Source organism: Neovison vison, chromosome 13 (genome assembly GCF_020171115.1).
Source record: "Neovison vison isolate M4711 chromosome 13, ASM_NN_V1, whole genome shotgun sequence".
In the NCBI taxonomy this organism is placed as follows: Eukaryota; Metazoa; Chordata; class Mammalia; order Carnivora; family Mustelidae; genus Neogale; species Neogale vison.
The window spans coordinates 96,472,301-96,497,111 of record NC_058103.1 but is presented as its reverse complement, the minus strand read 5'-3'; the positions used below and the strand labels follow the sequence as shown (position 1 = coordinate 96,497,111).

Here is a 24,811-nt window from a genome sequence, read left to right as displayed (position 1 = left end):
TAACCTCCTATAATTGGCTTCTCCATTCCCATTTCAACATCTTTTTTTTTTTTTTTTGTCTTTAGCTGAAAATGGTGTTCAAAATGGGGGCTTGAGCTATTATGGGGAGTTTTACTCAGTTTTTCTGGATATCTCCCATATACAGGAGATATACATGCTGTTGAACATCCATTTGTTTTCCTTTTGTCAATCTCTTTTTATTACAGAGCTAATAAAAGAACCTAGAAGGTGTTCACCAAAAATTGTAAGGAGGCAACAATTAATCTCATTTATTTGAGATCAAGATTTATAATTTGGGTTGTACTCATTATACAAGCCAAATGCTGTCCCACCAGAAAGCAAAAATCAGAGACTTTTTAGACACAAAAGGGGAATGTGTTCTTTTGTTTTTGTTTTTGTTTTAATATTTTGTTTAACTATTTGAAAGAGAAAGAGCACACAAGCACAAGTGGGAGGGAGGGGCAAAGAGGAAAGGAGAAGCAGACTCCCCACTGAGCAAGGAGCTGGGTTTGGGGGTCCATTCCAAGACCCTGGGATCATGACCTGAGCCATAACAGACTGTCAGACTGAGCCACCCAGGAGCCCCAAGGGGAATGCTCTTATACATGGGTTCCAAAGAATTTTGATTGAGTTGGTGCCAGAAAACTCATCTTGGCTAAACATAATTTGTTGCTAAGACAATCACTATGCAAAGTCCAATAGATATTGTAGCAAGTTGTAAGTGTTCCCCCTGAGATCTTAGAGCCTTTTGGTTTGGCCCAGTTCAAAATTTGTGATTCCACCCAGTGAAGATATGCATAAGGACCAGCTCCTTAATGACCTCCCTGTTCCATTTTAAACCCCCTTGACATAAGGACTTAATTTTTGTTTTGGAGTAAACTCTACCCCTAATGTGGGGCTCAAACTCATGACCCTAGGATCAGTGTCACCTGCTTTATCAACTGAGAAAGCCAAATCCCCATAAATGACTTTATTTTATTTCACCTTTCATAGTGGGCAGAGGGAAATTGTTGTTTTCTGGTTTTTAGTCAGAATGTTCTGTTTATGCCCAGAACTTCCCTTCAAAGCATATTAGTAACAATGCTATACTGGTGTATAGTCTCCTGATTCTCTCCTTGGATGGGAAATATGTCATCAGGGTTAGATAAAGAAATACTGGCATTTATTGAAAGCACTGGTGTTTCTATACAAAAACCCAGCTCAAGTCAAGCATTCCTTGAATAACAGGGACTCATATGCTGATAGACTGGATGGGGGTTATGTTATGACCACGTTATGAAGGTCCTCCCATTAGTTTTTTCTTTCCACAATGAAAGCTTTAGTTAACCATAAAGTAAAGTTAACTCACAATTAGAAAGCAGGTTCAAGATTTCCAACTCAATGATATTTCACCATGTGATTCAACTTGGCTTCTTACACAGCACACAGAGCAGGACACAAGACAAACCACAGCAGGAAACAGATAACAGAAGGTTGTAGTAAGTTAACAAACCAAACTCAAAGTTAGTCTGTGGGCGCACAGTTGAGATAAGGCCTCGGTCATGTCCTGGTCAGCTCTGGCCACACTGCTTCCTATTATCCATCGGGGAAGGATCTTGGTTCTGTTTGGAGATCAATGGGCAGAATCTTCGGGGGCAGTTGCCTTTGTAAGTGGTCAGACATCAAGGGCTCAGGTCTGAAGAGTCTGACATTGTGTTGGCAAATCCTCCTCTTTCTAAAGGGATTGAATCTGTCTCAGGCCCTAGGAGACCTTTTCTGGTTCTGCTCCTTATTAGTTCTGGGGTGTCAGCAACACTGATCCCAGGGAGTATCTCCTAGCTACAGTACCTACTGTGTCATGGCTTGACACAAGCCACTGCTTGACACAGAGACTGCTTGACATGAGAGACTCCATCTTGCTCTCTACAGGTTGTCTCAGATCACACTTCATAAATCCAACTACCCTCTGGTATTTTGGGGTGAAGAAGGAGAATATAAAGACAGGAATTATAGACACCTGGGTTTGGAGGACTTGAAAGATGATTCTGAGAAAAATTAAGATGGCCATCACATGACCCTATATCCACAGCCCTTCCTAACAAGTTCATGGGATCCACTGAACAACTAAACCAGGCAGTGACCCAGTGAGTGCAGAGAAAGGCAGCAGAGAGAAGCTAGGAGGACTGACATGAGAAGGGGCAAGCTCAGAGAGAGATCCACAGGTGTCCAAGGCATCTTATTTTACAGTGTATTATAGGAATTCAGCCAGGAATTTTGAGAATCAAAGGAAGCAATGCATGTGAAAGTAATTTTGTAAATAATAAAGTGTTAATGTTGATCTATATTATTCATAATACCATCATAAGGTTGATCTACCCCAGTAATTGCCAGTTTTAGCTGGTAAATTCAGTGTTTCTGAAATAATGTGGTATTCTACTTTTGATGTGGAAGACGAACCATTGTAAACCTTAAGCAGACATCCAACAATTCAACTATGAGCTCAGCCATAAGCTCTAAGGCTTCTCTGAAATGAAGTCATCAGGAAGCACCCCAAACTGACTGGTATGAACATATCCCTTTATCTCTGCAGAAATCAACTACCAAGCAGCTCAGGTGTGTCAGTTAACCCTTGTTTCTGAGAGCTGTTGAGCTGGCCTCCTTCCTCGAGTTCTGTCTACCAGCTTCTGTAACAGACTCTGCTTGGGTTGTGGCTTCTAATTTGAGTTCCTAAAGAGATATTATCCCTTGAATTTAAATTTAAAATCATTTGTTACTTCTATTCTTTCTTTAGACATTTTCCTTGACTTTAACTCCTTTCTATTAATTCCTTGATATTTCCTTTTGTTAACCATCATTCAATTATTTATTTATTTATTTATTTGGTACAGAGAGAGAGAGATCACAAGTAGGTAGAGAGGCAGGTTGGTGGCTCCCTGCTTAGCAGAGAGCCCAATGCAGGGCTCAATCCTAGGACCCTGAGATCATGACCTGGGCCAAGGGCATAGGTTTAACCCACTGATCCACCCAGGCACCTCCCATCATTCCATTTTTTTCAGTGTTTTGGTACACTGTTTCTCAAAACCATAATAGATAGATGTCCTCATGCAGACTATAATAATGTTTTAAGGTGTCTGAAGCTGGAATCCATGGCCTTCCAAGGACTTCATGGAAGGAACTGACAGGGTCATGAACTGCTATGGGGTATTAACCTCAAAAAATAAATCTTCAGGTAATTTTACCAGCAAAAAAATTGGCTTATTCAGAATAGCAGAGAACTGCAATCAGGCACAAGCAAGCTATAGCAAAACTGTAGGCAAGTGCCTGAACAAAGAGGAACACTTTTTTCTAGAGGAAAGGAAAAAGTTTGGAAGGCTGTTATAAACAGAAAGTCCATTGGAATAAATAGAGAGTGGGAAGAATGGTAGCTTTGCTTTGGCTGGGTTGTGACAGACTAAATTGGCTGGACAGTTCAGAGCAGAGTGGGGAAGCCTGTCTTCCTGCTGGACTAATAAAGTAGTTTGCCTTGCAAAGTAGTCTTTTCCTGTTGGATCTGTAATTGGTGAGTGATAGGGCATTAGACCGCCCCCTGCTGGCCGCCACTGCCATTCTAAACCAGGTTTCCTTTTATTAATTTTCACAGGGAGGGAAAAAAAATAACATCTTTATTTTCACTAACCTGCCACTGAGATTTAACAATTCCTTCACTTCTGGGGGCAATTCGCTGGCTCAGTCGGAGGAGTATGCGACTGTTGGTCGCAAGTTCAAGCACCACTTGGGTGTAATGGTTACCTAAATAAATACAACTTTAAAAAAAGAGAGAGATTTCTTTCTGTTGGTGGTCTTCTTGGCTATTTCCTTATCTTGCTACTGTGAACAATGCCTCAATGAACATAGGGACGTGGATATCTCTATGAGATCTTTATTTCAATTCCTTTGTATAAACACCCAGAATTAGGATTGCTGGATCATATATGGTAGTTCAATAATTTTTTAAGACTTATATATTTATTTGGGGTGGAGGAAGGGCATAGCAAGAGAGTGAGAGAGAGAAAGAATCCCAAGGAGACACCCCAATGAGCACGGGGCTTGATCTTCCAATATGGACCTTGATTTCCCCACCCGGAGAACATGACCTGAGCCAAAATCAAGAGACAGACACTAAACTGACTGAGCCACCCAGGTGCCCCAGTACTTCTATGTTTAATTTTTGGAGGAATCTCCATACTGGTTTCCATAATGGCTACACCATTTTTACGTTCCCACCAATAGCATAACAGGGTTCTCTTTTCTCAGTATCCTCAATGTCTTGTGTTAGCCTGAAGTATTGGAGAGTGATGCCATCAACTAGGGCATGTACATTGCCCTCACTATTCATGATCAGCCCCACAGACGTTTTCCCATCCAGAGCTGATCTTGTGGCTGGACTGACCCTTGTGGCTCTTAAGTTGATTGCAAGATACACCTCAGAAACCCCTCAGGGAGTTTTGAAAAAATGAGGCTAATAAGCCTCATATGTTCAGGAAGGTATATGGCACAGCCAAAGCCATGCAGTGATGTCTTGAGTAGAGAAAGAGTGCACAGACTTGGGGCTCTGCCTTTATTGGAGTCAAGGGTGGGATCCCCAGGATTTTGAGGTTTCACTTTTTATTGGTGAATTTAAAACATAAGAGTGGGAATGAAAGCATGGGAAAAGAAAAGGGGGGTCACACAAATGGTCAGTTATCTAGGTCACCCAGAGCCAAAGAGGATGCATCATGGGTGGGATGGCATCACTCCTTAGCTAGCTGTACAGCCAGCAATGTGTGTATTTGAGGGATGTCTTTGAAAAAGATGCCTTGGCAATCAAAAGCTTATTGTCAGGCACTTAACACTACACTTACACCACTTCTTATCTTTTTTTTTTTTAATGATAGCCATCCTTTATCAGATATGTGATGATATCTCATTGCAGTTTTGATTTGCATTTCCCTGATGGTTAGTGATGGTGAATGGCTAAAGAAAATAAGGTATAAACACACAATGGAATGTTATTCAGCCTTAAAAGAGAAGGAAATCCTGTGATTTTGGACAGCATGGATGGACCTGGTGGACATTATGTTGAGTGAAATAAGTCAGACACTGAAAGACAAATACTATCTGATCTCGCTTATATGTGGAATCTACAATAGTCAGACTCACAGAAGCAGAGTACAGTAGTGGTTACTTGGGGCTTGGAAGATAGGAGAAATGGGGAAATGTTGGCCAAATTTCAGTTTAGCAGCTGAATAAATTCTGGAGATCTGATGTATAGCATAGTGACTGTAGTCATGTTAAAACTCAAAATGGAGTTCCTTGTGCTAAGCCCCACATTACCAAACTGAGACTTAACTCCAGTTTTGACTCTCCCAGAAACTGGGACCTGCTTATTCAGCACTAGTTAGATAATCTGCCTGATAGATCCCTGCCATGCCCTAAAGGAAAGTAACTTCGCACAACTGGACCTGCTCTTTTGCCTAGTAGTTCATCGCTGTTCCTGCTTCCTCCTGCCTATAAACGTCTCATTCTGTACAGCTCCGTGGAGCTCCTTTCTCTCTGCTAGACTGGATGCTGCCTGATCCATGACACTGAATAAAACCAATAAGCCCTTAAAAATTTACTCAGTTAACATGTACCTGGCTGGCTCAGTCAGAGGAGTGTGTGACTCTTGATCTCTGGGTTGTGGATGTAAAGATTATTAAAAGCAAATAAACTTTTTTAAAAAGAAAGTCATTTTTTTAAAATTTACTCAGTTAAATTTTTTTGACGGGTGGCAATACACTACTATACATTTGAAATTTGCTAACAGGATGAATCCCAAGTGTTCTTACCACACACACAAAGGAATCCTTATATGAGGTGATAAATTTATTAATTAGCCTGATTGTAGGGAGAATTTCATAATGTATATGTTTACCAAATCAACTTTTTAAAAAGATTTCTCTCTGTATCTGCTGTAACTCAAAAGATTTCAGTTTAGTCCTTACACACACACACACACACACACACACACACTTCCTTTCCTTAGCAGCCAACATCTGCATATATCTCTGTTCCAGAGTTTGTTTAAAACAGTCAAAGGTAGAAGGAAGAGGCGTGGGAATTGGAAGGAACATTCTCTCTTGAGTAAATGAGACAAGGGGTTCTGTGTCATGGTTATAGATCTGGTGGGTATTAATCTTTGGCCAGAGTGTATGAGGCTAGTAAGGTGTGAGCATGCTTATAAGCTGAAGAGGGTAGGAGGGGGGAAAAAATGCCCCCCCTCCACAAGAACCTTAGGACAGCCTTCTCAGATACCTGCAGTTTAAGTCCTTTATTATAAGGAAAACATGAAAGATGTTTCCATCGGGAAGAGTGAATGAGTCTTAAGTGAGCTCCTACATTTTTAATATTCCGACTTACTAAAGAGATTCAAAAGTCTGAGAAGAGAGAAAGTAAATCTTTTGTATCATTTCTTGATGCTGTTAGAGCCCGGCACAACAAGGGAACCAGATTATCCAGATAGGGCTCTCATTTGGCCAGCATGCATTTCTAAATTTCAAATACTTCTCCCAACAGCTGACTTCTGGGAATAACCAGAGCAGTTACTTTCAAAACTCTCCTTGTGATGAAGTGGAAAACGGCCTGGATTAGAAGCCAGTTCAACTGGATTTTTGTCTCAGCATTCCCACTAATTTCACGGTCTTCAGCAAATCCCTGAACTTTGGGTTCCTACATGTAACATCAGCAGCATTATACCAGTGCTGTGCTATTAAAATGAGATGACTTAGATGTAAGCCCTTTGAAATGCTTGTAATGCTTTATAAATCCATATAATGACTAAATCCCAGAGGATAGGATCTGAGAGAGCTAAGCTAACCAGTATTATAAAAGAAAGCCAAAACATTTACTACAGAAAAGCCCGGACTCATCATAAGTTTATGTCTCCATTTCTTTTTGATATAATGTACTTAACAGAATGGGTTATAAAGAGAAAAAGAGTCAGAAGCAGAGGAGACAGAGCCGAGGGCAGCCCAAATGCATTATTCATTGCTATTCAAGGAGTAAGTTAAAGGCCAACGGGTCAGGCAGTAACCCACACAGGCTGGTGTCTATCTGTCGAAGTGCACAGGCAACTGCGGGTCACCCTCACAGGCAATGACCACATGCCTAGTGCTCGCCGATGCCCGGTATCTGCAGTTGGGGAACCTGGAACTTCCTGTCTCCCTGCAGTCTGTGACCCTCACTACACCTTCATGGCAGTTCATCTTGCCATTCTTGCACTGGATATTGGTGGTGCTGCAGATACTACGAATGTTCCAGATGTCTTCATGGACAAAGGTGTTGAAATGCTTGCACTGACGCACGGTCATCTTCCGTCTTTGCATCATCAAGTTGCAGTAGGTGTCATTGCCACCTGTCTCCTCAGGGTCCACATGCTGCCGCAGGAATCGGTGATACATACGATCCTGGCCGTAGGAGGGCTGCACCAGCCCCAGCCCCAGCAGGGTCAGCAGCAAGAGCAGAAGCAGTGAACGGGTCCTCTGGAGAGCCATCACTACCTTGGAGATGCCTAGATGGAAACCCAAGGGGCAGGAGAAAGGAAGGTGAGATGCGCCCGGCACTGGGGAGAGGTGTGGGGAATGGCAGATTGACATTGCCTCAACTCTAGTCTCCTCTTTCCTCCTTATTTGTACCAGTTCCCCCACTCTTCACTGTTCACAACTTTTCCCATCTTGCTTTCCCAAGAGCGAATAGTTTGCAAAACATGTTTTTCTCTGAAAACTAGAGCCGATCTCTTTTATGGAGAGAACTCGCTTCATCAAGCACAGCGACCGAGGACAGACACTGACTGTGTGGCTCTCCGGTGTGTCTGGTCACAGAGGGAACAGGAAGAAACGGCAGATCTAAGGGAAACTGGAGTTGACCATCTCTTGAGGTAATTCTCTGGTCATAGGATCTTTGGAGTTTTTGGTACTCTGGAGACTCCGATTTCCGAAAGTTTGGATACACTCATGATATGTCAGAGCAAGTTTAAGAACTAATTTTCATTCCTTACATCTGGAACTGAGGAAGGTGCAGAAAAGAGGCCAGAGTAATACCAGGGGTACCTTTCCTCTCCTATGGCTGTTCTTCCTGTGGTATTAAAATCAGGTCCTTTTGGAAATCCTGTTCATCGTCTATAAAGAGCCCCTACAAAAGCAGAGTACCCAGCCACTGTGCTTTGAAGGTAGTGAATATTGGCTAAATAAATGAATGTAATGAGTGAGCTCGTGAACAAATGAAATGAAATGGATATAGAGAGTGAAGGTGTTTTCCAGTCTTGTGGAATTGATCACTAAGCTAAGAAACATTTAAAAAATAAATTTAAACAGCACAATCTCCACAAAAAAAGGACACGGACTGTGTCTTTTATTTCCCTGGGTGAATGTACAACCCAAAATACTAGGCCCTGGTGATACAGTCTGTCTATTGTCATACATCTATCCTTGATGCTCTGCCTGTCTTGTCCTTAGCTATTGGTAATTATCCATAGTCTCTGGTTGCAAGATCTTTGTGTTGTCCCCTCTTGATGGTGGGAAATAAACATTTGTTTTACAGAGTTAAAAATTAACAAACAGAAACCTCTGGAACAACAACAAAGAAAGCACTGTGGTATGGATTAGAGAACTTGCTTTGGTGGACTCATTAAAGAAAGGAAACCAGTTCTCTCTGGCTCTAAAATCCGTACTCTTTCCACCATCCTCTGACTGCCTCTCCCCTCCCACTTCCTAAATATTCAAGATACCAACGATGTTGACGCTCAGAGTTGCTTCTCCCCAGCAACATAATTGAATCCGGGGTGGAATTGGGTGGGAGGGGAAAGTGCGGGTCACTCACCAACACTAGCTAGATGCTGCCCTCTGGCGGTCAATCTCGGACTGACATGGAGTCCAACCTCGAACTCCTTGACTCTTGCTGTGGGGCAGGGCTGCCTCACGAGGGCAAAGAAAAATCATCTCCAATTCAACCTGAAGTCAGACAGACCCGTTTCTACATGTGCAGTCCACAATCAGCCTCAGCTAAACTCCTGGGTTGATATCTCTGGGTATTACTGTCCTTCGTTTTCAGAGATGCCGCGTCTTGGTGCCGGGTCATGAGCGTAAAGGACTGAAAACGGCTGAGGAGGGACCTGCAATCGGTCCCACCTAAGCCTACACTTTGGTTAGTGGTGACGACCAGGATGAAAGAGAACCATCGCTCTTTTCCATGCCACCTCCTAGGTTCATAGCCGCCTTCTGCCTCTACATAGAAAGTTATAAAGCTCTAGATCATTTCTTGGGCCTATAGCTGATATGGGAAATAGAGTAAGGAAGAGAGGGAAGACGAGGAGCTGTGAGAAGAAGGGGGCAGGGAGAAATTATGTTCAATTTACCCCTCACCCCAGCACCAAAGGATATAACTTCTGAAGGCGCACTTAGCACTTGGGTAATGGTTTCATCACGATGGTGTGCTTTGTTTTCCCCAAATTTAATCTTGTACCTCTCATCTTGCACCGTTCTGTCTACTTTCTCTCATCCTGGTTTTTTGTAATGGAGATCATGGTTTAGCAAAATAACTGGCTACAGAGAAGACATAAACTACTCATGCACAGCAAACCCACAATATCAGCCGCACAGACCGACTGATTTAACAAGATAGGGGAAAATATTAGCCAACAGAAGTCCAATGTAAACGTCAATGGGTACATCTCAAGGCTCTAGGAACAACAGAAAATCAAATGACTGCCAAATCATCCCAACACATACTTTTTGGTAAGAACACGCCTCAAAGCCTTTTTCTGCTGAACAAGATTGACTCTCAATAAGAACTAATTCGGATACCATGATCCCAAAGACCTAGCTTTGCCACATAAACTGTGTGAACTTGGGGAAATTACTTAAACTCTCAGCATATTTTCTCATAAGTAAAATGAGCATAATCATAATCCCTACCTCTCAGAGATATTATAAAGAATAAATGATAAAATCGCGGTAATGTGCTTATCACAATGTCTAGCCCATAGTAAGTGTTTAGTAAATGTTGGCAAAATTTTTTCACAATTTCCATTCTTCTTGATTTCCTTTGCTTCCTTCAATCTGATAAAAATAATGAATGACTACAGCAAATTGCATATATTTTGGATCCCCTCCCCTTTATGTTGTAGAGTACTTATATTCCCAGGAAACTATGAGGCTCTTTTTTTTTTTTAGATTTTATTTATTTGACAGACAGAGATCACAAGTAGGCAGAGAGGCAGGCAGGGGGTGAGGGAGGGGGTGGAAGCAGGCTCCCTGCTGAGCAGACATCCTGATGCTATTGGATCCCAGGACCCTGATCTCAGGACCGTGATCTCAGGACCTGAGCTGAAGACAGAGGCTTAACCCACTGAACCATTCAGGTGCCCCTATAAGGCTTTTTTTAAGGTGAACTACTAGAATTTCTGCTCCGTCTCTAGACAAATCTGTCCTCTCTAAATTGCATGGAATTTTCTTCCTAGAATGCCACCATTCCTTGAAGGACATGACATTTTTGAGGTTATTCTTCTCTTTTCCTTGCAAAGTCAATAAAGTACAGCTGACCAGCACTTCAATTCCTCAAATGATTCACTCCAGATAAAATGACCTGCCTGTGACTTGATATTTCATTTTAAAGAGCTTTTGAAAATGAGAGAATAAGAGACCCAGAGCAAAAAGTACTAAGATTGGCTCCATAGCTGCTAGCTTCCTCTACAAGTCAGGAAGCACCTCTACCCCACTGCCATGCAATTTCCCAGGAAATAGTCATTTGTCCTAAGACTAGAGCAGAGTATGCAATGGCAATGCTGTAAGCAGATGTTTGGAGAAGACACCGGTTTTCATAAATACGGTGTGATCAATGTTACAAGGGTCCATGCCTTTGACCTTCTCTATCATGAGCTTGAGTGGGGCAATGATCGGTATGGAAGTCACTTTGCTTCATATCAGGGAGATAGTACTGGTTGGAGAACCTGAGAAAGGATCCAAATATTCTACCAAAAACTCGTACTTACTTACTTTAAGTACTTAAGCCTTACTTACTCCTTAAGGGGTTTTTGAGATTTTATAGTAAGACAGTTTTTCTAATAAAAGAGTTTTGGAAAATTCTTCTTTCTAACTACAGACAGTGTTTTCAGTTTGGAAATAGAGAACTCAAAGTGGACAGATTCATGGGTTGAGGTACACCAGTAACCTACTTCTCCATCACTTCTTCCCAAAATCTGAACATTTCCAGCAAGGCCTAGCTCTCCTGGGTGGCATCTAGATACTGGTCTGTAACCTGAGTATTGAGAAACTAGGGTTTTGGGCCTACTTCAGGGCAACGTGGGCAGCAGGAGAGGCCACCATTGGGAATATGGTGACCACAATAGTTATATATTCACAAAATAGCAAAACTGTGACTTACAACTATAATTTATTAACTACTTTCCAAATAAAATATTGCAGCAGCAGTTGATAGAAATTAGGTTAACAGGAAGTTAATCGCTTAATCTGTGGATCGGTTAGTATATTTTACAAAGAGAGTATTATCAACCTAAGCGTATGTTTACTTGAAAATCAAGTCTAGTTGAGGAAGAATAAGGGATAATGTTTGGAATCTATGATCTCGGACAGTTACCAGACATTGGTCAATAAAGTAGGAGATTAAGGAGAAAATAATGTAACAATGAATAAATACATAAATAATAAAATAATCACTTTTGTATCCTTATATAAAATAGCCATGAGAATATCTTAGGAACATTCCATTCAAAGCAACATCAAAAAATTACCTCCTGCTTAAGATGAGTGGTAGCTGCCCTTTGGAATTCATGCAGGAGTGCATGTACAAGTACGTGTGTGAAAGAAAGTGGAATGAATCTATTGGTATTTACTCTTAAACTGTTCTTCTCAAGGTTTAACATTTGTAAAAGTAGTACTGGCTTATTATTTTCCCCTTTCTATTTTCCCCTTCTGTTATTTGCCAAGCCCTGGAGTTTTCCTAGTTCTCTCTGCAAAATGAATCTAACCACCTTACCCTTACAGAAGGCTAAAGTCCACCTCCTTACTGACTGATAAGGAACTGATAATGAAAAGGGCATTTCTATTCTATCCAATCCTCTCTGGGAGCAGTTGAACGGAGAAAATGGGTGAGATTAATAGGCCAATAATTAGTGAGAAGGCTCTGAGCCTTACTGATTTCAGAGACATTTTTATTTATTGAACATGTTGTAAAAATGGAAAACAAGAGATCCAGGCAGCTCATTCTCTGGGCCCCTGACCATGAATGTTGCCACCACCATTCTGGGATGTGGAGAGAAATGCAAGGAAAAGAGAGCAGAGCCAGCTGTGGCCTCTGATTATGGACTGAAAAAGGACTCGTCAAAGTGAACAGGTAAGCCATGTTCACAGCCAACAACGATGTGTCTGAACCCTGCGGTAGCTCTATACTGGCACGGAGGCCGAGGGGACCCTCCCCTATGCCTGCAGGTGGTGACCTGGAAAAGAGACTTGCTTCGTCTTAAACCTTCTCCGTAAGGTTCTCCATTGTTCTTGTTGTCATGAATAAAGGTATTGGTGTCTTTGCAGGGTGTGGTCAGGCCTCTTCTCTTCATCATGATTTCACAGTATTTGTCATTCCGGGCCCATGGTTTGGCATCATAGTGCTTGGTCAGGAAGCTTCTGTACCTAGGGTCATCCTGAGCCAGGGCTGGTGGGGACTACCCAGACCCAGCACGTAGACCAACAACAGGGAGCCCAGGCCCATTATCATCTCTTCCAGTAAATGGTCCTGCCAAAGGCAAAAGGAGGTGTGGTAGGGGTATAGAAGAGCATTGCCCGATCAGGCTAAAAGTACAGGGACTTTCCTCTCTGACATGAATCAAGTATCTTCAGTCACCTAATTACATCTTTTCTTTTCTCTTCCTCAAATCTCAAACTTTTCGTCAATCTGTTTCTTTGGAAAGTCTATTTAAAAGTTTCCTGAGGGGCACCTGGGTGGCTCAGTGGGTTAAGCGTCTGCCTACAGCTCAGGTCATGATCCCAGGGTCCTGCATGGGGCTCCTTGCTCAGCAGGGAACCTGCTTCTCCCTCCTCCCCTGCCTGCCGCTCCCCCCCTGCTCATGCTCTCTCTCTCTCTCTCTCTCTCTGACAAATAAATAAATCTTCTTTAAAAAGTTTCCTGAACACAATTTCATGTCCTAACCATGTTTTTCTATTCCTCAGAATTGGTGAGTATTTATTTACCATATCGTAGCATTACAAAACCCATTCACACTCTTTCACTCATTTATCAGTTACTATAGTAACAAATTTTACACAAGCCCTTGCAGGTATCAGACCACTGTGCTAGGTCCTGGAACACAAAGACCATCAAGACACACCAAATGCCTCCCTAAAAGAGGATGTAGCATCCACGGAGAAGGGATGGGAGCTCCAATTTCCTGAGATGAGACAGTACAATAGGAGGTGAGAGCTATGAAGAAGGGGGACTTTTAGGGAACCCTGAGCCCAGGGAAGGCTCAATCAGAGGACTGTTGAAGACAGGATTCTGGGTAATCGTGATAGTTTGTCGGCGGGCTGTGAGGAGAGAATATGAGAGCAGTTTATCCTCAGGTGAAGGGAGGCAGCCCTAGTTTCCCAAGAAGTAGACGTTTCATGGCCAAAGGTGCAATTATGATGTACCATTGAGAAAGAGCAGGGAGAAACATGGAAGAACCCATGTAAAGCTTACAAGTGGTTCTGGGGTGAACTCTTACAAAGGACTGGAAAAAGAAGAATAAAAGCTTATTCCTAGGTGCCTCTTACATTGAAAACACCTTGGATTATTCTCAAAGAATATTACCTAATTTTCCCTGCACATGTATATAGACTGTACACCACAGTTAAATGATGTTTCCATGTGGTAAAAACAAAAACAAACCCCAAAACAACTCCTTAGACCTATTTTTATTTTTTCTAAGTAAACTCTAGGACACACATGGGGTTCAAACTCACAACCCTGAGATCAAAAGCCACATGCTCTAGCAACTGAGCCAGCCTGGCCCCCCTCCTTAGATCTTTTCATCAAGTCAAAGGCTTTACAACTTGCTGCAATGATTTCTCAAATCTTCCTCAAAAGAAGAAGAAAGAGAAGAGGATTGCTGCCATATCTCTCAGGAAAGAGCTGTCAGTCTCAAACTCTAGAACTCCCACATCCCAGGGGTGGTGTGCCAGATACTCAAACACACCCACAGGCTAAACATGGTACTTCTTCCTGGAGCATGATTTTAACTCAGTGATGGATAATTAAAAATGGAATTAAGCAAATACAGGTTTTAACAAAACAGAGAACAATTTTTATGAACTATTAAGGTCTTATTTCTTATGAAATTTGAAGATTTGAAAATTAAAAGATACTTGGTGTTTGCAGAGGGTAGTTTCTGATTATACTTCTAGTTCTTTGGAGAAAATTTTAAAGAATATTCAGAGCTTTGGGGTGCCTGAGTGGCTCAGTTGTTAAGCGTCTGCCCTTGGCTCAGGTCATGATTCCGGTGTTCTGGGATGGAGCCCCGCATCGGGCTCACTGCTCAGCAGGAAGCCTGCTTCTCCCTCTCCCACTCCCCCTGCTTGTGTTCCCTCACTCGCTTTGTCTCTCTGTGTCAAATAAATAAATAAAATCTTTAAAAAAAAAAAAAAAAGAATATTCAGAGCTTTTAAAAACCACCGTAGTCCACACTTGCTTTGGCAGTCCATATACTTACTGGAATGACAAAAATCACCATACTCCTATACATTATATCAAATATATGTGAATACTCCCCACATTCAACAATAAAAATTATTTTCACTGTAAATTTGAAACCGATTTTATAGAGTGCCTGGGTGGCCCAGTCAGTTAAGCGTCAGACTCCTGATTTTGGCTTAGGTTATGATCGCAGGGTTGTGAGACTGAGTCCCCATGCTGCCTCAGCTCCATGCTCAGTGTGGAGTCTGCTTAAGATTCTCTCTCTCCCTCTGCCCCTATCCACCTCTCTCCCTCTCAAAAAAAAAAAAAAAAGAGGGAATTGATTTTTATAATTTTGTTTCTCAAATTGTCAGTAATTCATTTAATTTATGACTGGGTAGGGTGTTTTTTGGCAATCATCACACATACTTAGAAATTCTTGCAAGGGAAAGAAATTTGACCTTCAAATTATTCTTAAATGTAATATAATTCCTATGAATACTAAATTTAAAAATAAATGGTATATTTTCATGGACATTAAATTATTAATTTTTATTTTGTGCTTTCCTGGGCGCCTGGGTGGCTCAGTTGGTTAAGCGACTGCCTTTCGCTCAGGTCACGATCCTGAAGTCCTGGAATCAAGTCCCACATCAGGCTCCCTGCTCAGCAGAAGAGTCCGCTTCTCCCACAGACCTCTCTCCTCTCATACTATCTCTCTCTCAAATAAATAAATAAAATCTTTTTTAAAAAGAATAATCTTTTGTGCTTTCTTGTGAAAGTCATAACCACGATTTTCATATCCAGTAAAATTTTTTAAAGATTTTTTTAAAATTTATTTGAGAGAGAGAGAGATTGAGAGGAGGAAGGTCAGAGTGAGAAGCAGACCCCCTGCTGAGCAGGGAGCCTGCTGTGGGGCTGGATCCCCGGACTCCAGGATTATGACCTGAGCTGAAGGCTGTCGCTCAACCAACTGAGCCACCCAGGTGCCCATATTAAATAATTTTGTAGCCCTCACAGAGGCCATAGGTTCTAGCACTAAACCTGTAGGGTGCTAAACAGTACTGGGAGTATGACTGTGCATCCAGAAAAACAAGGGAGTCTGGGATTTTGCTGGTTACATGGAAAGACATGTGACAATAGTAAACAAAGTGAGCTCTCTTATCAACATTTGGCATTGATTTGCCTTGTCTGTTTCATAATAACTATAAACAAATTTGATACACTCCTAAAAAATCTTTTGACTATTCCACAACACTGATGTAAGTAGCAGCTGGAAAGTTTTCCATTAAGCACTTAGCGTATCATTTGCAACAGAATCAAGTGAAATTGCACTTAGCAAGAAAGTGGTATACAACTGCAGGGGGAAAGTCACCCCTAAAAGACTAACAAGTATTCCTACAGGGCTGCTGCTCCAACACAGTTGCTCGGCTACCCTGCTGCCAAGCTCTTTACATTTATATTGTGCTTTCCAGTCTCCTGGGTGTGTTCTCTTTTTTTAGTTTTTTGGAAGACCTCATCAAAGTTTTATTGATTTGGAATCAACTAAGTTTCTTGCTCAGCAATTGACAAATATTGCCTTTTTTTTTAATAAACATATAATGTATTATTAGCCCCAGGGGTGAATCGCCAGGCTTACACACTTCACAGCAAATATTGCCTTCTAAAGTCAAAGGTAACTGTAGAATTACAGGATCTCAAGATCCAAGGCACCTTAAAAGAGTTCACACAGTCACACATCTCTTGTAGAGTCAGAGTCCCAGAGTTTAAAAAAAAAAAAAAAAATCAGGAAATAGAACCAGAACTGGTAGTCCCCCAGAGAGTCCCTAGGTGGCAGTGGTGGATAGGGATGTTCCCAACCATTCAAGGCTACGGAAGAGACCTTGGGTCCTTGTAGATGTGCCGCTATTACACAGGTTGTGGGGATACTGCTGCTCACAGAAGGGAGTGTGAGCCCACAGGTCTACCTAGAGTCTCTGTCCAAACACTCTATGCTTTAGATATTAAGATGAAGGACACTTCACTAAATATAAGTGTCAAAGCAAAAATCACAAAGCTGATCTGTCCACAAGGATATAATCAAATAAAGATTTACCTGTTATCAGCTTTCATAGGTGCCATTTCCACTATTATCTATGTGGTCTTGGGCAAACAGTGACCTGTTTACTTGTTGGTGTTTCCTACTGGTGTGTAATCAGTAGGAGGACAGAGCCCATATTAGTCACTTTGAATCATAGTGCCTGCCTTATGGCAGCCCCTCTATAATTATGTTTTTAATGACTGACTTCATTTTCCCCTCCAGACCTAAATTTGTTCATCTGTAAAAAGAGAGTTGCTATCAGTTAAGGCCTGAAATTCTGTAGTTCTCATTAAGTATAGAAGCCTTTTCCTTTCCTTTCCTTTTCTTCCACTTGAATTGAGAGACAAGTAAGTTACTTGTGTAAGTTTAGTTTGGTGGCAAAAGGCACCAGCCAGAAGAAATAGCTAATAGATTGACTGAGGAGCATCATTCTTTAGGGCTCAGCAGGTAAGCCAAGCCCACAGACCACCTCTAGTTAAGACACTGGACTGACACTACATAGGCTCTTCATATCCTAAAAAGGCATTTGCTTATTGGAGGTTGAACGTCCTCACATCTCAGTCTTAGAGGTTAAAGAATATCTTTGTTTCTGATTTGCAGAATTTGCACATTCATTCTGTAGTAATTCAGCTAAGGTTTGTCCAGGCTTATTATAATCTTAATTTCCTAAAACATTCAGAGACCAAATCCCAGCAAGTATACACTAGGGTTACCAGTAACAACATCTGATCTGCCACTCATAACTTCCTCACTTATATATTCCATACGAAATTTCCCAAAAATGGGAGTTGAAACGGAATTGGGAGAAAACACCTAAGACATTATATGGGGTGCAGAAGTGAATCTGCCTAGGCCAAGTGTGCAGAGCCTCTCATCTGGTGGTCAAATTCATTCACACATACCTTTCTACACCTAAGCACATAACTTTCAGATTTTCATCGCTGGAATTTGTCCCACAACTTGTTTTTTAGACAAACTCACCTTCTGTCTCAAACCAGTCCCTTAGTCTTCACAAAAATTAAAATACTCTTTCTCTCCCCTTAGACAATGTTTTGTATTCAAAAGATCCATCAAACTTTATACACCAGGGAGTTAACTTGATAATTTATGATTATGAGTATGAATACAACTTCCATTAACATAGCCTCATGCTTTTATATATTCTAGGGCAATATTATCCAAACTGAAATCTTACCACCCAATGCATATTCCTCTATCTCCTTCCTTCTTTCTTCTCTTCAAACTGACAGTATACCTTTTTTTTTTAACCTTGGCATTTGTTGTTCCATTGTGTTTTCAAAGAGCATCCAAAACTTTAAGGAAAGAAATTAGTGGGAAGGTTTACAAGAAAACAGAGCTAAAAGTATATTCTCTGTTTCTTTCCTTGCTAAGTCACATAAAATGTCAGGGCAGGGAGCTCCAGATAACCTTCCAGCAGATGCTTTTCCTAGATCTTTGGGGACTTTACCACAATTTAGGAATCCCTCCCAAATCACCACTTGCTCCCGGTCTTACTAATTTCCCTTTATGCACGTTTAGGCTATTCCAGAAGAAATCTGTTTGCATTTTAAACTTTAGAATCTAATTTGTTTCTTTCTTAATTCATGAACTTGGGCCAAGAGTTTTTAAAAGGGAAAAAATGGGTTTTTTTTTTAATGGATGGATGTCTAGAAATAGTATACATATATAAACAAATAGAGAAATAGGTTACCCAGGAGGAAGAGTCTTACAGAAGTCTAGAATTTTCCTTCCAACTGAAGATGGGTTCCAGCTATTGGTTCCTGGAGATGGGTTCCAGCTGTATGGACCTGGAGGTCCCTCTAGGTTCTGCTTATATAGTGATCAGACAAACAGGGAGGGAAGACTAGGTCTAAAGATCCCCGATGCTGGCAGAGACATGAAAACCAAGGACACTGCGCTTGGACAAACAAAGAGAGTCATTCACCTTTCCCTGGGCATGACTGGGTCGAACATTAACCCACATAAATTAGAGATTTGTTCTGGGAGGCCAACTTTGATAAACATGGTCTTTTGTCCCACAGTTGCCTTTTTCTGATGTCTGTGGTTCCGACTCCTACCCATGACAAAACATGCAGTGATCTGGATCCAGAAGATATTGTTTCTGATCTTATGGGCCATCTCTAAGAACTGTGTTGGAGGAAGCCTGCAGAGTAAGATGTGGCCTCCCAGTAGGATGCTGTCCCACTGTCCTCTGTTTTTACCCACATAATTTGGTTTCACAAAAAGATGCTAAGTAGACTCTTCCATAGATTGCACAGAACCAGGAAAGCATTCCTAGAGAAGGTTATGTGACAGCTCTTACTACCCTGCCCCTGCCCTCAACCTTCCAGCCACTAACCCCCAGAAGTTTCCCTGCCTTATTTCAAGGGTTTCTCCTTCCTTTCATCCTTACCTGTTCACAAGAGATTAATCCTCAGCACTCAACCTTCTGTTCCTTGTAACGCAGATGTAAAATTGGTTATCTCCACCATACCATAACCCTGGTATTGCATCTACTCACTAAGTGGATCTGTCGCTTGAATAGAAACAAGCCAACTGGGTCAAAGTTTACTGGGGTCACTTTATAAGGATCCTACGGTTTCAAATATCAAGCAGTACAGGATGCCAACTGTTTCACAGACCCTCAGTAACCACCTCCGCTGCTGCTGAATCTCCAAGAGTGCTATTTTTTAAAAAATCCTCAACCCTCGGTAGCCATCCATCCACCTTCAAGTTTTCAGTCTGCCTGTCTCTGAGGTATCAATCCAGACTGGCATCCTGCCAATAAAATAACTGGACTTAAAATCATCCTAATAATTATAATCATAATAATAGTCATTGCCTTTCATTTTACGAAACTCTCACACACTTGATTATATTTAACCATCACCAGGACTGTGTGAGGTAGGTGTTATGGAAGTCAGTTTTTCTCATGAAAGAAACTGCCAGTTCAAACAACAGAAGGATAGTCCAGTCGGACTTCAAACTCCTTGTCTTCAGGGAGAGGATCTACTCATCTTTCCAGACTCGGCATGAGCAACACCACTTCTGAGTCTGACAGGCTCTCCTCAATCCCAACCCATCCCAGGAGAAGGGGCCCACATCTTCCTTGGAGGATTCTCTGTACCCAGTACACACCAGGCTGAGGCAAGCATGGAGCCACAGTCCCATGCTGACAGCTTATGCTGCATTGCTTCTAGACTTCCAATGTGCCTTGGTGTGTGTGAAAAGATGGTGAGTCAGCCCGAGTGAAGCCTATCTGTGTAAGAGTCTGTGATATCCCAGGAAAGGATTCATCCATAGAGAAGGACATGATGAGAGGAGGGAGAATGATGCCAAGGCTATAGAGCAGTGTCAGGCAAGGACTACAGTGTGCTCTGCTCACATTCCCCTCTGACCCTGCCTTCTGGGGCCTAGAGGAAGAAGGGCATTGCAGTAACAACTTTCATAAAAATCAAGGTTGTTTCACTAAATCTCTATAAGGTTCAGAAAGCATACAGCAAGTTAGTGTGAAGGAGCTCACTCTACAGTTGACCAGAGGTGGTATGGGAGTGGGGCGGGAGGTAAAGCACCTTCCCCACGGTGAGGATCCCTTTGCAGATTGAGGCACGTCTGGACAAGAGCTAGAACAACAGGTCAGACCATTTGCTCTATCAAAAAGGAAGAGGACACTGCGTGTTGGCACCTTCAGACATTTTTAGCAGCACAGGCTAGGTGCAGAGATAGACCTCACCCAGGGAGGTAGAGCAAAAAGAAGTAAATGGCAGCCTCTCTGTCTGGGTTAAAGGGGCTAGTTTGCAAATATGTTTACACCCCCTGGGAACTTCAGGAATGCTCAGAGAAGAATGTGAGCTGATCTGTAGATCTTACAGCATGGGTGGGATGGATCTGGCTTTACTTTAGGTTGGCAAACGGGCCATTAGCCATCATCTTTTGATGATTAATTAATCTTCTTGAATCTCCACTAGATGGAACCCTTAGAGAGAAGAATAATTACGTCACTCATTTCTGCATTCTTAGTATCTCAAAGAGTGGCTGACTCCTAGGCCCCAAGCTCTTCTCGTTAGCCCTCAGTGCTTCTATAAATGTGCCATCTGGTCTCACTTTGGAGATCCCAACCATACAGATTCTCCTGGCTTCTGTTAAGACTTGCAGGCACAATTGGGTTTCGCAACAGTTAGCAAACAAGGTAGGCCTAATTCCCAGGTAGAACTGGAAGGCTTCCAAGGTTCCCAGGAAAACTCTGCTTCTAGCATTAGTGGTAAAACCTGACCTTCATTTCTTAGGTATTGGTCCCTATTCTAATGTAAAAATCTATAGGAGGATTAATTCCTTAAACAGGCTGTGATTCATACATGCTTGTGCATGAGCTGTAGAGGCTGTCCTAAGAATGGTTTTTGGGGGGGGGGGTGCCTGGGAGCTCAGTTGGTTAAGGGTCTGCCTTGGCTCAAGTCACGATCCAGGGGTCCTGGGATCAACCCCCACATAAGGCTCCCCGCTTGGTGGGAAGTCCGCTTCTGCCGCTCCCTACTGACATACTCTCACTCTCTCTCTCACATAATTAAAATCTTTAAAAATGAATAGATTTTGGTAGCTGAAGTGGCCTGAGGATTTGAGGAGGAGGAAAAGTAGACAGCATCGCAAACCTGGAAAAGACAAACTTCAGTGGCTTTTCAGCTGTGGTAAGGCAGAGTTCTGCCTATGCTTCACTTTTTTCCCCTGCCCTCTTCCCTTTTTCCTACATCTCCACCCAAATTCTGAGCTAAAAGGAAAAAAGTCTGAGGAAGTGAAAAAAGGACCAAGCACACAGCCACAAACTACCTCTCCCTCAGTACCTGGTGCCTCAGAGTTATTGAAGTCTCTGGAAAGGAAGGGACAGGTGTGCCCATACAATTGTTCTGCCAAACACCAAAGTTCAAAGTCCTTTAGGTACAGAGAGATTATTCAACAAGACGTGGGGCTCGCTGAGTGGGGCTTCTACTGGTATCTAACAGAGCACCCGAATGCGGACTTTCCTTTTGTGGGCAAACCCTAACTATTTGAGTGGTACCTATTTTAAATTAATCATGTATCACTTTTTTAAAAGAGGCTGAAGAACTGAATTCTAAAGAGATACAAGCCTGTCGTTTGGTGGGGAAGACACTGCCAGGCCCATACAACACCCTTAAGACCTCAGCAATCCCAGACTACAGAAGAAGCTGCTCACTCCCAAAGTCTGTGGGGATCAAGATGATTTGAGCAACAGTTTCGAGTAAATCTCTGGTAAATCACCTGAAGGCAGAGATAAGGTACTCCATTCCAGCATCACACGCCCATACGCGCACACACACACACACACACACACACAGTCCCACGGCTGGAAACACCAATTCAAACACCAACTCACACAAACAGATCAGCTTCTGATGTTAGCTTTATGCTGTGGTGCTGGGAAGCAGCCTCTAGTGTCTGAACACAGCCAAGTCACTTTCTGGCCTCTGGGATTTCACTTGAAAGCTTGGGGAGAATTCACAGCCTCCCCCATGCAAAAAACCAAAAAACTGGTTAGGTGAATGGTGAGTGGTTAATTGTTTTTCTTTCTTTTCTTTTCTTTCTTTTTTTTTTTTTTCATCTTGGCACAATGAGGTTTTGATGAAACAGAAAATAAAGGTTTGGGGAAAAAAAGTTTGACTAGTTCATTAAAATGCCTTAAGTGCTTATTCATTTGTATTGCAAACTACCTAAAACAAGGAGTATATATATATAAAATCTTCAGTAATTTTAATAGGTGTAAAGCAATTGTCAATTGAAAAAAGCCCAATCATATATTTTTTTTAAATGCTTTGACAGCTTCAACTTAAAAGTCATCATCCTTTTCCTGAAAATTTTCCTGTGTCTCTTCTTCACACCTTGCACATAGACACAGGCAGCCCAGGGTTCTTCTTCTAAGGACTCAAGTGCTGGTGTCCTTTACCCTTTATACAGAGTACATAATTTTGTCCTTAAGACAAATTCTAAAATTAGGTGATGGAGAGAAGTGACTAATCTTTTCATTTGTTTGAACTCTAACATTTTTTTTAGGTTTATAAGCATGAAATTAATTTACTAACAGAACTAATGGTTAAAAGAGGATGAAGATCCAATGAAAAGAAGGATAACATCTCCAGGAGTGGGAGACACTATGACTAAGGGAGAATGGGCCAAAGTCTTGTTGATATGCCTGTGTGTTTTCAAACAAAAACAGAAGTTACACATTCACTTTTCAACAAACTGAGCTTTGTGCCCATTCTCTTTCCCAGAGTTCAAGGTGTTCTGCTTCACCTAAATACAGATTAAATGAAAACCTTTTTTTAAAGATTTTTTTATTTATTTGACAGAGAGAGAGAGAGAGAGATCACAAGTAGGCAGAGAGGCAGGCAGAGAGAGTGGAGGAAGAAGACTCCCAGCTGAGCAGGGAGCCCTATGTGGGGCTCAATCCCAGGACCCGGAGATCATGACCTGAGCCAAAGGCAGAGGTTTAACCCACTGAGCCACCCAGGCACCCCTAAATGAAAACTTTTAATGAGGGGTTTCATTGGCCTGCTTCGGTCCACTTTCTTAGCCATCTACTTTAATTTCTGAATCACATGGGCAAATGCTTCCAACAATAACTTGACAAATCTCTTACCTTTGCCTGATTGTAACCTGACATCTGCTCTTGCACCAATAGCCAGAGCCCTTCTTCTTTTCCTGGAATGGTTTCCCCATCTGTTCTGCCAAACTACGTAGCTCTTGTCCACATTAATAGAGTACCTTCTTTTCTATAAGTACCATCTTACTACCACCCTGCCACCCCAAGAAGTCATAGAATAAGAAAGAGGGAGACCTGGAGGACTATCTATCAAGGCCTCATAGAACAGATGAGGATACTGAGGTACAGAGAAAGAAAACATATACTGCACCAGGCACATCTGGTGTTCCAGGGACTAGAAGCTTTCCAATGCACCACATAGGTTTCATAGTCCACACTAGCAATTTCTAGAAAAATAAAGCTAATTTTAAAGATGCCACCGAAAGCTGCTGTTTGAGGAAAACCTACAGAATATTCCATGAATTTCAATAATATTTTATCTGTAAAAAGAGTTGCTTAAAATAAAGTGCGTGTAACAAAATTATCCTTCTGCACAGTTAGTAACTGTGTTGTTGGTAGTTCTTTGAATACCTGAGACTGCTTCTGGGAAGTTGGCCAGTGCTGTTCAGATAATAATACCACTTGAGTTTCTAGTGATTACATTTATGACTTGATTATAAGGTTAGGGACACAGAGGGAGGGTCTTGCCTCATTTGAGATTTCCCTAGTCCCCAGAATGATGCTGAAATTGTTTTTACTGTCCTTCTTGAATAAAGATGTTCTCTTTTGCCCATGTATTACCATATGACACGCTATCTCAGAGTAAAAAGACTGAGGATCCCAACACTTCAGTAAGAAAGCTTAAAGAAGAGCCTGTTGGCAGTGAATCCTGGAATTTTGCAACGTTGGCTGCGGGTGGGGAGAGAGAAGTGAGTCACCAGAAAACAAAAAGGCAAGCCCCACAAGGCAGTTATGCTGGCAAAAACTGGACAAGGCCTAAATCTGGCGATCCACCTGGGTACCAAGTCAAGAATCCTTAGGTTTGGGCACGTGCAGGCCTTCCCGGGCCTCCACCCCCTTCGCCAATTCTGCGCGCTCTTCTGACCCTACATTCTAGGCGCTAGACTTTCCCGAGAAGTAAATCTCAGGGAAGAAATGTAGAGTCGCTAACTCATAAAAGAACAAGACTTTGGACATTCCTTCGTACTCCTGAGCGGCTCCAACGCGGTTCTGCAAACGCCTCCCCGAGGAGTCCCACATTGTCTCTGCTAAGAAGGGGCTCCTCGGGCCAAAACACTCTTGGTAAAACTACTGAGGAGGAGGAGAGAGAGAGCAGGATGTGAACCCACCTCGGCCTGGAACGGGGCTGCAGAAACGCGCAGGACAGTGGAAAGAAGTTTTTCTCACGGCTTCTTCCCCTGCCTGTAGGATGATAGGGAGCTCGTAGAAGA

The 24,811-nt window shown here is 42.1% G+C and overlaps 3 protein-coding genes across 6 annotated transcripts in view; all 3 read right to left on the bottom strand.

Annotated features, from left to right (window-relative positions):
• The window catches only part of LOC122894700 (ribonuclease K3-like), a 35,101-nt gene extending 10,313 nt beyond the window's left edge, over positions 1-24,788 (bottom strand). For both annotated transcript variants that reach the window (XM_044232437.1, XM_044232439.1), the window contains exon 1: positions 24,710-24,788. The gene's annotated coding sequence lies outside the window, so the exon portion shown is untranslated. The remainder of the gene's footprint in view (positions 1-24,709) is intronic.
• Positions 5,842-24,792, bottom strand: RNASE4 (ribonuclease A family member 4). Of its 3 annotated transcripts, none has more exons than XM_044232442.1 (2): positions 24,710-24,792; positions 5,842-7,546 (listed from the first exon to the last, which is right to left on the bottom strand). In XM_044232442.1, the coding sequence occupies exon 2, from the start codon at positions 7,527-7,529 to the stop codon at positions 7,086-7,088; it is 444 nt and encodes a 147-aa protein (XP_044088377.1). In that variant the 5' UTR covers positions 7,530-7,546; positions 24,710-24,792; the 3' UTR covers positions 5,842-7,085. The 3 variants fall into 3 exon arrangements, with proteins under 3 accessions (XP_044088377.1, XP_044088375.1, XP_044088376.1); XM_044232440.1 differs by lacking the exon at positions 24,710-24,792 and adding an exon at positions 18,483-18,559; XM_044232441.1 differs by lacking the exon at positions 24,710-24,792 and adding an exon at positions 18,502-18,548.
• On the bottom strand, positions 12,237-12,901 carry ANG (angiogenin). Its single transcript, XM_044232443.1, is given in 2 exon segments — positions 12,237-12,711; positions 12,714-12,901. Coding segments are annotated over 2 exon segments (411 nt in total). The 5' UTR covers positions 12,763-12,901; the 3' UTR covers positions 12,237-12,349.
• Positions 24,793-24,811: the final 19 nt, after the last annotated feature.